This window comes from Salmo salar, chromosome 05 (genome assembly GCF_965601325.2).
Source record: "Salmo salar chromosome 05, fSalSal1, whole genome shotgun sequence".
Classification (NCBI taxonomy): Eukaryota; Metazoa; Chordata; class Actinopteri; order Salmoniformes; family Salmonidae; genus Salmo; species Salmo salar.
Window position 1 is genome coordinate 64,024,378 of NC_138295.1, and position 15,327 is coordinate 64,039,704.

General features: G+C 41.5%; 1 protein-coding gene across 3 annotated transcripts in view; it reads right to left on the bottom strand.

Moving 5' to 3' along the window:
* Positions 1-8,320: 8,320 nt before the first annotated feature.
* Positions 8,321-15,327, bottom strand: part of ddc (dopa decarboxylase) — a 31,726-nt gene continuing 24,719 nt past the window's right edge. For all 3 annotated transcript variants that reach the window (XM_014201049.3, XM_045718534.2, XM_014201050.3), the window contains exons 11-14: positions 14,168-14,187; positions 13,907-14,005; positions 11,941-12,042; positions 8,321-11,576 (exon numbers count right to left, since the gene is read on the bottom strand). In XM_014201049.3, the coding sequence (XP_014056524.1) occupies positions 11,376-11,576; positions 11,941-12,042; positions 13,907-14,005; positions 14,168-14,187 (422 nt within the window). In that variant the 3' untranslated portion in view covers positions 8,321-11,375. The remainder of the gene's footprint in view (positions 11,577-11,940; positions 12,043-13,906; positions 14,006-14,167; positions 14,188-15,327) is intronic.

The following is a 15,327-nucleotide window of genomic DNA, read 5'->3' on the forward strand; positions in this document are numbered from 1 at the left end:
CATTCCTCATTGATCAGCCTAACAAGAGGGAGGGGCCTCAAGCACAGGCCAGCAACAACCAACAGAGGCCCCTTCCATCTGAGAAGAGCAAAATCAAGAAAGCGGTGGGATGTTTGTTGAACTTATATTAGGAGAAATAGACAATAGAGATAATCTATCACACAACAGCCTTTCTTTAACTAGGTAAGTCACTGAGAACACATTCTCTTTTGCAATAACGACTTGAGTTAAATATTTACAGTTGACCACTCTCATACACAGATTGCAGTTGGGTGGGAGGTAAGTGTTTAATTGATTGATTGTTTAAACACAAGGCAGAGGACTTAATGCAAAGGTCTACGGAAAGTCCAGTGAAGAAAACAATGCATGGAGCGTTAGTTAGGATTCGACCCAATATCGGGTGCACTGTGGAAAGTTTAGTTTTACCGTCCGACACAGGTGAGGGGAATCAACCCAACCTGTTTAACATACAGTACAGTACACTCTTAGAATTTGTGGTGACTTGAGGAACCCTGGAGATCCTCAAGGAACCCCTGGAGTTCCTCAAGGAACCATTGCTCGTCACTTGTTCATATTTGCACCTTTGGTTGGTTGAGGGGTTCCTGTAGCAAAGGGTTCCTGGAGGAACCCTGGACTGGAGGCGTGGCTTAGTAGGGGCGTGGCTTACAGATTGACCTTTTTTGGCCACCCGTTAGAGTAAATTACATTCCTGTTCATCTGTTCATCTGTTCTGTTGTATTGTTATTGCATGTTAAGGTTGAACACTGACAGTTTTGCAGCTTCATTGAGGTGTACAGAGATGTATGAATTCTTCAAGAGCTTATGGAAATCCTTAAATTGGAATAGTTACCATTTTATGACAATATGTAATCAGCAACCTTATTAATATTATATTGGAATATGTATTATGCATAAATATTCAAGGAAATAGACATTTGCCGTGTACAAACTTAACATGATGAACAGGAATGACATTTACTCTAACGGGTGGCCAAAAGTAACTATCTGAAAGCCATGCCTCCAATAATCCATGCCTCCAAACTTCTGATAGGCTACCGCCTCTACAATATATTATTAAAAAGGTTCAAAATGTAACCTCTCCCATCACAAAAAGGTTGCGGTTTATACCTTTAGACAGAGGTTCCTCGAAGACCCTTCTCAGAGGGGTTCCTCGTGGAACCTTTTTTACCTGGAAAGGTTCCACTGTTGTGGCAATTTTTTAACCACAAAAGTTTCTTCCAGGCACCTTTACTGTTAAGAGTGTAGAGTAGAACCAATGCTGTAATATCCTGATAGAGAAAGTAAAGCAAACAGATAGGCTACTGTGTATGAGCTGCTAGCTAGCTAACTTTACTGTGGAGCTAAGTGAATTAAATATCATCAGCTAGCTAACTTCCTATTAGCTAGCTAACTTGATGTTCTTAGAATTGTAAGGTAAAACCACAGGCTACAAATGCATGTAGATGCCATGGAAGAGGGTGAAAGGAATGTCGCTCCAGCTGTCAGAAAAGGGAGACAGTAGGGTACTAAGCCAAATGCCAGAAACAAACTGTAAACCGAAATAAAACTGCTTGGCAGGGAAAAACAAATTTGAATATAATAATGTAAAGAGTTAAATCCTTTGTTGTTGCTGTAATGAATACAGCCATGTTTTTTCATCTGATTTTAATGACATTATGTCAATAGGTGTTATTGGTTTAAACTAATTTTTATTGTTTCAGTTACCACTGGACAAGTAGTTAGCCAAAATGTACCATAGGACCATATTGTCCTAGTCAAAAAATACCAGTGGTATACAGCTACCACACAGTTTACCATTACCACAAACATTACCACAAAATGTGGCACCACCAAATTACCACACAAAAACCACAGGATTTGTAATGAGAGCAGGCTGGGCTGCCTCCCAGTCATGCTAATGCTAACATGCCTGTGCAAGGGTTGAGTTTCTTCCTTGGTTGTTTGATGGACAAGGTATTTCAAGTTTCGTAATTTTTTCTACTTTATTCTCATTTGAAAATAAACAAAAACCAGTTGCAACTGTCTACAGTCCTTTTGTCCAGTATTTTGGCACCTTAACACAACTCCAGCCGGGCGGTGTCTTTACAGTAACCATTCTAACCAAGGTGAAAGATAATTTTATGTGCAACATGCCTCAGCATGGGGCTGTCAGAAGCGACTGTTAACTAATCTGACACTCAAATATGTTTGGCGTGCTTCACACACTCCCCCCCTCAGAAGGGCAGGCTGGACAGGCTTCCTTTGATAGCCTACAGTAACAGTATGCGGTGTCGAAAGTACCACACAAAGACAGCTAACTAGACTACTGCTGCCTGCATGGAAATCTACTAGACTCGTGTGTGGTCCAAGGCTGAGTACAATACAAAGCAAGGGGCGATGATCAAACTGAATTTGATTTGTGATTCATCATGCAGAGAGATTTACTGGGGTATTTTTAGCTACTGGGAGTGTGATCTGACACCCGTTTGTCTGAGGGAAGTGGAAAGGCAGCCCCTTACAATTAGATTTAGGAGGAAGATGCAGGAAAGCTAGCAAGGCTCCACTATCTCCTATACTGACTGAAGCTCTCTGTCTTCATAGTTCTGCACACAAACAATAGCTCCTGCGAACATCAGTCTTTTAGATTGTGAACTTTAATTCAGTTAGCAACGCAAATTGATGGTGTGTGTGTGTGCTCATTACATTTACATTTACATTTTAGTCATTTAGCAGACGCTCTTATCCAGAGCGACTTACAAATTGGTGCATTCACCTATAATATCCAGTGGAACAACCACTTTACAATAGTGCATCTAAATCTTTTAAGGGGGGGGGTTAGAAGGATTACTTTATCCTATCCCAGGTATTCCTTGAAGAGGTGGGGTTTCAGGTGTCTCCGGAAGGTGGTGATTGACTCCGCTGTCCTGGCGTCGTCATCTTACACTGTGACAGTAAAGACATTTTTTGCAGTTGTTTTATCATAATTATTCAAAATGTTAACCCAAACTGAAGCGTTGTCTTACCCCAAGAGGAGTTACGCGGTTGTCTTACAATTTTAATACAAGCTCTACCTACAGAAAATGCCTGCAGTAAACAATGCATGCAATGCAAGCATAAAAACTTTGCACACTGAAATGCAATGTACATTGCAACAATATCTATTGAGAACATCTGTGATTTACTTTTTTGGAACATAACTGTTTTGATCGCATTGCAACTATAAAATGCTCCATGCATTGTTTTCATACCAGGGCTTTCCGTTGACCTTTTTATTCAAATTCTTCTATCTCAGTTCATCAGCATCAACATCGCTACATTAACAACTGCATTACGACATCTGAAATCCACAGAGGAATATACCCCAAAATTAATGACATTGAACTCAATGTTCTCAGAGTGCACTAAACTCCCCATTTGGAGAAGACACTAGCGTGAATAGTATGTGGTCTTGCTTGTGGCCTGATAAATTAGAACAGAAAGCTCTTTGGATCCTCGGTTGGGTGACTGTCAGGAGCCACAAAAGAAAACAGAAGGATAAGCTAATCAAAGAGGATCATTAGAGAAGAGACAGATCATATATGGTCTCTCTGCGGCCAGCAGCACTAGGAATCAACTATCAATCAATTATGAGACAACTGCAATTAAAATGGCCTCTAACAACCTGAGTTACTTCAGTCTAGAACAACGCTTAAGGTGTCAAATTAGTCTTTCTGAAAATGTTATTTTCTCATAATGACGTTATGAGACATTGAAACAGTGAAACACTATACAATACCAGGCAATGGGACAGAATTCCTGAATTCAAATCTATCTAAGTTAGGTTACCTTACCAACATTATCTTAACATTGTAGTCTACTAACTCCTGAAAAGTATGTAATGATGTAAGGCAAATGCTACTGTTAGATACATCTCTGCTGTGTATACATTACTTGTGTCTCCCAATACAAAGACAGTATTATTAGAGGAACGTTGGATAGCCAGCAGTTCAATGTATCACAAGAAAAGGGCACTGTATATTCCATGAAATACCCAACTACTCAGAAATGTGGAATGACTCAGAAAGTACAGTTTGTTTGGAGTAGGCCCACATTCCATCCATGATATCCACCAGATATGGGTTCAAATAACATTTTTAATATTTCATATACTTTGATAGTTTGCTTGAGGCTGCCTGGAGTGCCAGATAGGAGATGTTTGTGAATTCAGGACTATTCCATTGATTTTAATGATTCCATTGCACCAGGCAAGATCAGTCGAACACAGTATAAGTATTTTAAAGATTTCAAATACTATTTGAACCTAGGTCTGATATCCACTAGACATCTACCCCCATTTGAACTGTTTTCTCCTGTTAAATACAATCAGTCATCTGAAAGTATGTTGCTAATGTCCCCCATGTGTAGATGATGCATTTAAAAACCTGGGGGAGAAGCCTGTTTGATGCTAACAGGTTTAATGTTTCATTAAATGTTAAGATACTTATTTATACAAGTTCATTATTCTTGTTATAACAGCATCATAATGCATGATATATTTCAGCCTTACTTCTACTATATTACTGAAGCAGCTTCTCCTTAAAGGATGTTACATAATACAATAGGTAATAGGCTTTGCATGTAAAGTTGTGAAATACCAACCTTCATTAGCATTAAATTACTGGGGCACTTTGTGCTAATCTCATTTCATTGTGGTACTACAGCAATCAAAGCACAGTTCAACACAAGCATTACACGCAAGCTCTGAAACAGGATACGCTAGTTCTCGGATATAGCTATGACTGTAAATTAGATTTGCTTCTTATGACTTGCAATGATTTCCCATTCGGGTCTGTGACAGTGTCGAAACACATTATCTATCGAGTCTACTCCCAATTAACAATGTCTAATAGGGAAATGGCCACGCTGGATTACAGGGACATTTGGGATTGGGAACAGTTTTTAATACAACTTTGTGGATGCAGGAAGTCTGTGTGTAACTTACATCTGCATCTATCACTTGCAGTTTAACTTCCTGCGTACAACATGGGCTTTCTGTTTCACTAAGGGCGGAGGTCATAGACCTGGCAGTGTGGTGCCAGGACAATAAACTCTTTCTCAATGTCATTAAGACCAAGGAGCTGATCATGGAATACATTAAAGAGCATCCTGACTGGTTGTATCACCGTCTGGTATGGCAACTGCACCGCCCTCGACCGAAAGGCAGAGGGTGGTGCGGACGGCCCAGAGCATCAGTGTGGGCGAGCTCCCAGCCATCCAGGACTTACAGTACATGCCAGGCGGTGTCTGAGAAAGGCCCGAAAAATTGCAAAAGACTCCAGACAACCGAGACATAGACTGTTCTCCATGCAGTTCTCCATGCAGGCGGTAACGGTGCATCAAGGCTCAGACCAACAGGCTCCTAAACAGCTTCTATCCCCAGGCTATAAGACTGTTAAATGGCTAACAATTACTGCTCTCCCTCTCACACAGACTATCCACACTGACTCTATGCCCATCCACAGGTCTCTACACACTCAAACACACACCTTCACTGTCACTCCTACTCACACGCGCACACACATATACCCTCACACATAACTGACACACACTTACACCTCCTTACACCTACGCTGTTTCTGAAATGATTATTGATTCGATTATTTACCAGCATTACACTGCCGTTCTTTGATGATTGATTGCCATTACCATGTATCTATTTATCCTGCTACTAGTCAGCATTACTTCTGTTTACATGTACAGTGCCTTCAGAAGTATTCAGACCCCTTGACTTTTTCCACATTTTGTTAGGTTACAGCTTTATTTTAAAATCGATTAAATAATTTCCCCCCTCAATCTACACACAATACCCCATAATGACAATGCAAAACAGCTTTAGACATTTTTTTCAAATGTATTCAAAAATAAAAAACTGAATTATCACATTTACATGAGTATTCAGACCTTTTAATTTGTTGAAGCACCTTTGGCAGCATTTACAGCATTGAGTCTTCTTGGGTATGATGCTACAAGCTTGGCACACCCGCATTTGAGGAGTTTATCCCATTCTTCTCTGCAGATCCTCTCAAGCTCTGTCAGGTTGGATGGGGAGCATTGCTGCAAAGCTATTTTCAGGTCTCTCCAGAGATGTTCGATCGAGTTCAAGTCCGGGCTCTGGCTAGGACACTCAAGGACATTCAGAGACTTGTCCCGAAGCCACTCCTCCGTTGTCTTGGCTGTGTGCTTAGGGTCGTTGTCCTGTTGAAGGTGGACCTTCGCCTCAGTCTGAGGTCCTGAGCGCTCTGGAACTGGTTTTCATCAAGGATCTCTCTGTACTTTGCTCCGTTCATCTTTGCCTCGATCCTGACTAGCCTCCCAGTCACTGCCACTGAAAAACACCTCCACAGCATGATGCTGCCACCACCATGCTTCACCGTAGGGATGATGCCAGGTTTCCTCCAGACGTGATGCCTGGCATTCAGGCCAAAGAGTTCAACCTTGGTTTCGTCAGACCAGAGAATCTTGTTTCTCATGGTCTGAGAGTCTTTAGGTGCCTTTTGGCAAACTCCAAGCGGGTTGTCATGTGCCTTTTACTGAGGAGTGGCTTCCGTCTGGCCAATCTACCACACAAGTCTGATTGGTGGAGTGCTGCAGAGATGATTGTCCTTCTGGAAGGTTCTCCCATCTCCACAGAGGAACTCTAGAGCTCTGTCAGAGAGACCATCGGGTTCTTGGTCACCTCCCTGACCAAGGTCCTTCTCCCCTGATTGCTCAGTTTGGCCGGGTGGCCAGCTCTAGGAAGAGTCTTGGTGATTCCAAACTTCTTCCATTTAAGAATGATGGAGGCCACAGTGTTCTTGGGGACATTCAATGCTGCAGAAATGTTTTGGTACCCTTCCCCAGATCTGTGCCTCAACACAATGCTGTCTCAGAGCTCTACGGACAATTCCGTCGACCTCATGGCTTGGTCTTTGCTCTGACATGCAGTGTCAACTGTGTGACCTTATATAGAAAGGTGTGTGTCTTTCCAAGTCATGTCCAATCAATTAAATGTACCACAGGTGGACTCCAATCAAGTTGTAGAAACATCTCAAGGATGATCAATGGAAACAGGATGCAACTGAGCTCAATTTCGAGTCTCATAGGAAAGGGTGTGAATACTTGTGTAAATAAGGTGTTTCTGTTTTATTTATTTTGTATAAATTTGCAACATTTTCAAAAACCTGTTTTCTCTTTGTCATTTTGGGGTATTGTGTGTAGATTGCTGAGGAAAATTGTTTATTTCATCAATTTTAGAATAAGGCTGTAACTTCAAGGGGTCTGAATACTCTCCGAAGGCACTGTATATATTATCATTAGTATACTACCATAAGTATTTCTATATTCCTACTACCAGTCACTTTTTATGCATAAACCCACCTCAACAACTCCAGTACTCCAACACACTGAATAAGGTACTGGCACTTGTTTGTGACAGATCCCAGAGCTGCTTTTCAATACATACCAGATCTGGTTGTTGGGCTCCCCTGGTGGACCTGTTTGGAACCTGGGTGTACGTCCCAAATTACACCCCAGTCCCTATTTAGTGCAATACTATATAGGGAATATGGTGCCAATACGGATGCAGACTGGGTATGTTAGGCTTTTTAGCTAAAGGTTTTACCAAAGATTTTTATAACTAAACCAAGATAGACCACCGCCTGTCGTTTTCAATGGGAACAAATTAGTCATAGTGGGCTGAAGAAGTAAGGAGGTAGGCAGAGCCAAGCACGAGCTAGTGAGATCCTATTGGCGCGTTCTCGCATTCTCATATGCATATTTTCATTAGGGCTCGCCTCCTCTGTGAAGTGCGCTTGTGCAATAACTCAATTCAACCTTTGCATTCCTTCTAAACAACTTAGGGCACTCTGTTCATAACATATCCTAGTTTTGGGAACAGAAAACTGTATTGAAATCAAATTATTAATCGATGAGAAAATGTGCAGAATGTCGCCCAAAATCCATCTCATTCCATCTTCTCCCACGGCCGGCCAGTGGGTTTCCTCTCACTATTATATTCCGTAGTGAGTGGAAACGCCAAGCAGATGCTTCACATTTATCCATCCGGTGAAATACCGGTCTCATTGTTCTGTCTATGGTTTCACTGCTCCAACCCTCGCTGGACTGGGACAATGCTGCCATCTAGTGGTTTGTAAGGGCGTCGCACCAAAACTCAAATATTGTATTTGAAATGGTGTGATTTTGATAGTGCTGATTGAGTTTTAAATAGGCTAATCATACATAATCAGTTGTGGGTACCAATGGACCTTTCCAATCCAATGTGAAAGTATGACATACTCAAACACACATTGCAAACCCATTTATTTTGTTGTGTAAAGAGGACCGTACAATGATGCCACAAGGCAGATAAGTAGCAGGAAGCCACAATGCCACTCAAAGCATATAAAAGAATACAGCTACGCTTAAGGTTTTCCTCCTTCAAAAAACATAGGATTGCACTACCACCTTATCGCCAGGTAAAAGATGATCAAGTTAACAATACAATTTCCCCCCAGTGTGAGACTGAAGCAGTCAGCCCACTGCTGGTTATATCAAGTAAACACAGATACAAAAGAGACAAATAGAGACCACTACACATATTCTACACACACACACACCCCTCCATCCCTCATTCAAAAGGCACACTTGACTTGTGAATCAAACCAGGGACAGGGATATTTTATCTCTTAAGATGACTTAGTTAATTTATTTCGAGTGACTCCATGACATGCTGGGATTCACAGCTTAAAGGTCTAATCCAATTCAACTGGTTTGTTTATCCAACAGCCCAAAAGAAACATCATATGATGTGCATACAGTAAAGTACACATTTGAAACACATTCATATTACCTTCTTAAGGAGAGACCCCTCTCAAGTCAATTCCTCCTTGGCTCACTGCTACTGCTGAGGGCATTAAGTGAAGCTAGGTACGTATTGTTTTTGTGTCTCTTCAAATCAACTGAGACACTAACTGTTGTCTGTATATTTTATTCATGCAGGGCGAAGGCCTACTGTAAGTGTTTTAACTGTTGCTCCCATAAGAGCTCCTATTTGTCTCCTCATGTGTCTCATGGGTTATTATGATGTTCAGGACAAAGCTGCTTATGAAACAGGGTTGGGGTCACTTCCTTTTCAATTCAGTCGATTATGGAATTAAATGTTTTTGCTCAATGCTTCTCTATGAGTACATTTTAGAATTAGAATTTTAGTTTACTTTCAGAATTGACTGAATTGAAATGGGAATGGCCACAACTCTGGTATAAGCTACCCATTTCTCTGGTATAAGATACCTGTGTCTCTGGTATAAGATAACTGTGTCTCTGGTATAAGATACCCGTGTCTCTGGTATAAGATACCCGTGTCTCTGGTATAAGATAACTGTGTCTCTGGTATAAGATAACTGTGTCTCTGGTATAAGATACCCGTGTCTCTGGTATAAGATACCCGTGTCTCTGGTATAAGATAACCGTGTCTCTGGTATAAGATACCCGTGTCTCTGGTATAAGATAACTGTGTCTCTGGTATAAGATACCTGTGTCTCTGGTATAAGATACCTGTGTCTCTGGTATAAGATACCTGTGTCTCTGGTATAAGATAAATGTTTGTCTGGTATAAGATAAATGTTTGTCTGGTATAAGATAAATGTTTGTCTGGTATAAAGATAACTGTGTCTCTGGTATAAGATAACTGTGTCTCTGGTATAAGATAACTGTGTCTCTGGTATAAGATAACTGTGTCTCTGGTATAAGATAACTGTGTCTCTGGTATAAGATACCTGTGTCTCTGGTATAAGATAACTGTGTCTCTGGTATAAGATAACTGTGTCTCTGGTATAAGATAACTGTGTCTCTGGTATAAGATAACTGTGTCTCTGGTATAAGATAACTGTGTCTCTGGTATAAGATAACTGTGTCTCTGGTATAAGATAACTGTGTCTCTGGTATAAGATACCTGTTTTTCTGGTATAAGATAAATGTTTGTCTGGTATAAGATAACTGTCTCTGGTATAAGATACCTGTTTTTCTGGTATAAGTTAAATGTTTGTCTGGTATAAGATACCTGTTTCTCTCTTTGGCATAATCTCAACATGCTGCTAATTTTTGTACTTATTTTTTTGGCTTCATGAAAACAGTGAACAGCGCAAACCTTGTGGGACACTAACTGTTTATATCTCTACTTACTGTATAATTGTGCCAAACCATATAATGTTTTCTGACTCTTAAATGTTCTGAATTGTGAACATGTATAATGTGCAATCTTGTTTTAGGGACCTATACTATCCCAATGTTTTAATCAATATGCTCCTAAGGGGATAAATAATGTTGTACTGAATATCTCTACTAATCACGCTACTAGAGCAGGTAAACACAGCTGACTGATCAGCCTGGATAAACCTCAGGCAGGATAAAGCCCCACATACTAAGTCCTTGCCTGTATTTTTAGCATGCTGGCCTTTCTCTAAAGTGATTTGGATGAACAGTTGGTTGAGAAGGGACAGGGCAGGGTAGGTGAGGGTGAGGGTGAGGGTGAGGGTGAGGGGGGGGGGGATGCCCGTCTCTAGCCTGGCCTCTCTCATTTAGCACACTGGTGTGGAGTCAGAGCAGAACTAAGTCAGTCTGGTTTTACATAGAACACATGCTTGAGTGTTGTCAGAAAACCCTACACTACAGTAACCTATCAGGCAAAACCTTAACATCTGGATATGATTTGCTTCATCCACATACGCACCTTTAATTTATTCACTCACCCACACAAATTCACTGATTCACATACAACCACACATATAAATACACACATGGGATGACACAGCAAAGAGAAAGGGCTGCAGTTACACTATGCTGATGATGTATACACAGTAAGATCACAGGAGGTTGGTGCCACCTCAATTAGGGAGGATGGGCTCGTGGTAATGACTGGAGCGGAATCGGTGGAATGGTATCAAACACATGGTTTGATGCCATTCCAGTTGCTCCCTTTCAGCCATTATTATGAGCCGTCCTCCCCTCAGCAGCCTCCACTGAGTGAGATCCAGGCCTGTATTCATATAGCATCTCAGAGTAGGAGTGCTGAACTAGGATCAGTTTAGCCTTTTACTTCACAAGGAATAAGATAACATGGACACTCCTACTCTGAGACACTTTTTGAATACCGGCCATGGTCAGGTGGGGTTAGTGCCCTTATTCATCAAGCGTCTCAGAGTAGGAGTGCTGATCTAAGATACGTTTCTAGGATCAATTTTGCCTTTTATATTTTAATGAATGGACAGGGGGGGACCTGATCCTAGACCTGCACTCTTACTCTGAAATACTGCTTGATACAGCTCCTGGTCCAACCCAGCCTGTCTAGTCAATGTGGATGGTCAGTGGGGCAGCTCCTGCATGACCTCTTCGGCCAGCTGGGTGATGAGTCGCCAGGCCTCACGGATGTGACGTGACTCGGTGGTGCGGGCGCAGACGGCGAAGCGCAGCACAAACTGACCAGACAGCTGGCACGGCACCAGGTGGATCTTCCTGCCATTGTTGATCCTCTTCAGCAAGGTCTCGTTCACCTCGTTGGAGCCCTTTTAGGAGGAAAGGTAAGATAGTTTGCGTCCCAAATAGCACCCTATTCCCTATATAGTGCACCCTATTACCTATACATCCCATTGGGCTCTGGTAAAAAGCAGTGCACTATATAGGGAATAGTGTGCCATTTAGGATGTAACAATAGTCAAATACTTTTTAAACACTTAAAGAAATGTATGCCGGCAATCTGAACAATGCATAATAAGCATAGGTGCAAAAACGTCAACTAAAACTATATACCATAGACCTAACGATAAATAATTTTAGTCTACTCCAGTCCAAAGATAGTTTACGATGGTCTGTTGAACGTTCGATGATCATGTGCTGAACTAACATTCACAGTTGGCTGAATTGTCTTACCTTTAGTCTAAAGCAGACCAGCCCCAAGACGACGTCTGCGCTGATCTCAAAGCGCTGGTCAGCGCGAACCAGGCTCTCAAACTCTTTGGCCAACTCCACATGCTGTGAAGGCAGAGAGACAGTCATTCATTCATACTCAGACAGCCTTCCACTGAAGTCTGAGGTGCTGCAGATGGAAATTAGTTAAGGTGAACTTCTTCTTATGGACACTAGGTGGCAGCCTAGTAACTTAATTTGAATTAATACATTTTCCTAGAGGGTGGTGTCCTTACAGCAGCTAGCTAGCTGGCTGTTGTAATATACCTTCAGCAAATGCTGAAACCATAAATTGTAGCTACATTGTCTTTAATGTTCATTTACCCTTGAGAAGGGCTCCATTCTCAACCAAAGGGTTAATGTGATGAAAATACTAGATGAACATTAAAGTACATAGCCCTATCCATACAACTTCTGAATCGAACAGAAAATGCATTGTTGTTTAGTATGCCTATGGAACCAGATATATCTCAGTTTTAGTACAGAAATTAAAAGCACAAGCTCTTTGACAGTGAATCTAGTCATAAAAAGGTCAGTGTTAGCCCAAAGGCTGGCAGATGGCGATATTGAGTAATTTCAGCTTACTGTCCAAAGAGGATCTACAGTATGCAGCCTGCTATACATTTGTATCCCCGTGGACCGGTTAGTACATAAAACAATCTCCATTCAGGCTGAAAAGGATTTCGATTTCCTTTTTAACTTGATTTAGTGGCGACAAAATGGTGGCTAATGCTACTTCCTGACATTGCGTACAGTGTTCAGACCAATGGTAAACAACAGTATGCTGCAACCTGATTGGCTGAACGCGATACACAACATCCGGGAATTGCAATTAGCCACTCTAGCATGGTGGTGGAAAATGTTGTTTCATAAAGTAAGTATGCATATTTCCCCTGTTTTTTTATGCCTTCTCACCATTAAATCAAGTTAAGAAGCAAATCGATGACTTTGCAGCCTGAATGGAGAATGTTTTATGTACGAACCAGTCCACAGGGGATACGAATGTATAGCCGGTTGCATAGATTCCCTTTGGATGATAAAATGAAACAACTCAAAATCGCCATCTGCCGGCCTTTGGGCTAGGTCAGTATGTACTTTTATGTTTGTACAAAGACATCCAGAAATCTGAAGAAAATAACCATGAAATAGTCGTCATACTGTCCAACCTTCCTTGGAGGTAAACCTCCAAGCTAAATACCATGTCCTATTCCAGCTCAACCCTGTTCAAACTCTTATTCACCACAGGATCAAACATGTAATTCATTCACTAATCTGTGTGTGGCATTGAATGCTTAATGAGAACCGAAACGTGTATCATTGCATGTAATCACAACTACACAGTAGTACATCATGGTGTACAGTATTTGTAACCAAAGGCTGAGTGAGAACAGCCAGGACAGGACTATTAGTAATAACTCCAATGCCAACTCACTCATTAATGAGGCCAAAACTCTGGTCCTAACTGTGATTATTAGCTGACCACTCCACTTCCTCATTCCCAGCCAGTAGGTCACCACCGCTATGAGGTTTAATGGTCCGTGTGTGTCCACTATAATTAACTTACTGTTTGTATGTCTATTCACAAACTGTATGCTGCTGTACCAAGATGATAGAAATGTCTCTGTATGGGGCTTTTCCTATGTAATCTGACCTACAGTAGTCACTGGTCAACTTGTTGAATAGCACTGTTTTGTAAAAAGACAACTGTAGCCTACATATGATTGATTACAAACATGCTTTACTGGAATTGTTCTATCTAATATAGACAGTAGATGAATGCATTATGCCTCAGTGTATGGCTGGAGGCCTTGTGTTGCTGCTGCTGTTGCTTCATTTACTGATAGAGCTAGATAGACACAGACCAGGCTGATTTGATTGACAGACAGAGGAAGGGAAGGGAACCAAAGCTGTTTCTGTGCTTTGCTGTTACCTTACGGATGTAGTCCTGAAGGCCTTTGAGCCCATACATCCGGAACACAAACCACATCTTGAGAGAGCGGAATCTTCGGCCCAGTGGAATCTGCCAGTGCTGTGAGGTAGTGTGAGGTAGAGGGGGAGATAGGGTGAGGCAGAGGGGGATAAGTGGGTTAGGGTTAGTGGAGCAAACAGAATGAATTCATCTGATATGACATCCAGCGTCACTCTTACACAACGACAGAATATAATGATAATAGGTAAGCATTCAGTTTACCCTGTAATCTGTGACCAGCCCTGTAAATAAACAGATGAGTAATTATTTTATTAGCAATTCACAACCAACATTTTAATTCACTGTAGTCCATCACTTGTAGTGTGTATCTATACCATAATTATTAGCATATTATGGAATGTTGTAACCATCGCTGACCTTTATACCAAATCATTACAGCACCATTAATTCTACACCTCTCTCTCTCTCTCTCTCTCTCAGGGCTTTATTGGCATGGGAATCATGTTAACATTGCCAAAGCAAGTGAAGTAGATAATAAACAAAAGTAAAATAAACAATAAAAATTAACAGTAAACATTACACTCATAACGATGTGCAAATAGTTAAAGTACAAAAGGGAAAAAAATTCACATAAATATGAGTCTCTCTCGCTCTCTATATATAATTAAATTCAAGGGCTTTATTGGCATGGAAAACAGATGTCTCTCGCTCTCTCATTGCCTCCACATACAGTAGAAAAGCCCTGTTGCAGTGGTAATAACCTGTAATTTCATTGAGCTGGAACTGGGGGAGCAGTGGCCTTACTGTGAGCAGCCTCCCTCTGTGAGGAGAGGTTGGCCAGTCTTTTGTCTTTCTGTCAGTCCAATTAAGGAGGAGGAGGCTTCAGGCACAGCTGCAGCCTGCCAGAGGCAGACTCTTGTGCTGTGTTTCTGCGTCCCAAATGGCATCCTATTCCCTACATAGTGCACTACTTTTTACCCGAGTCCTATGGGTCCTGGTCAAAGTAGTGCACTATTTAAGGAATAGGGTTCCAATTGGGACACAGCCTACATCTGCATCTAAGAAGGGTGACACTCTGTCACTGGCTAACACTGGCAGGCAGCGATGCAACAGGACCATTAGTGGACTATTACAGTGCAAATGTTTTGTTGGGAGGACATGAGGGACATCGGTAATTTAATTGGATTGTTTTAAAGTGACATATTGTGTAAGGCGTGTTATTAGGAGAGCATTTGCCACACCTTATTGTATTAGCTCTCTAACACAAGAACACACAAACATACGGTGCAACTACAGTACATGAACACACACACACACACACACACACGTTTGCACACGCACACTCGAGCATACGCACACACACACACCCGAGCCATATAAAACATGGGGCTATGGTGGTGAGTATTAGTTTATCCACCTTG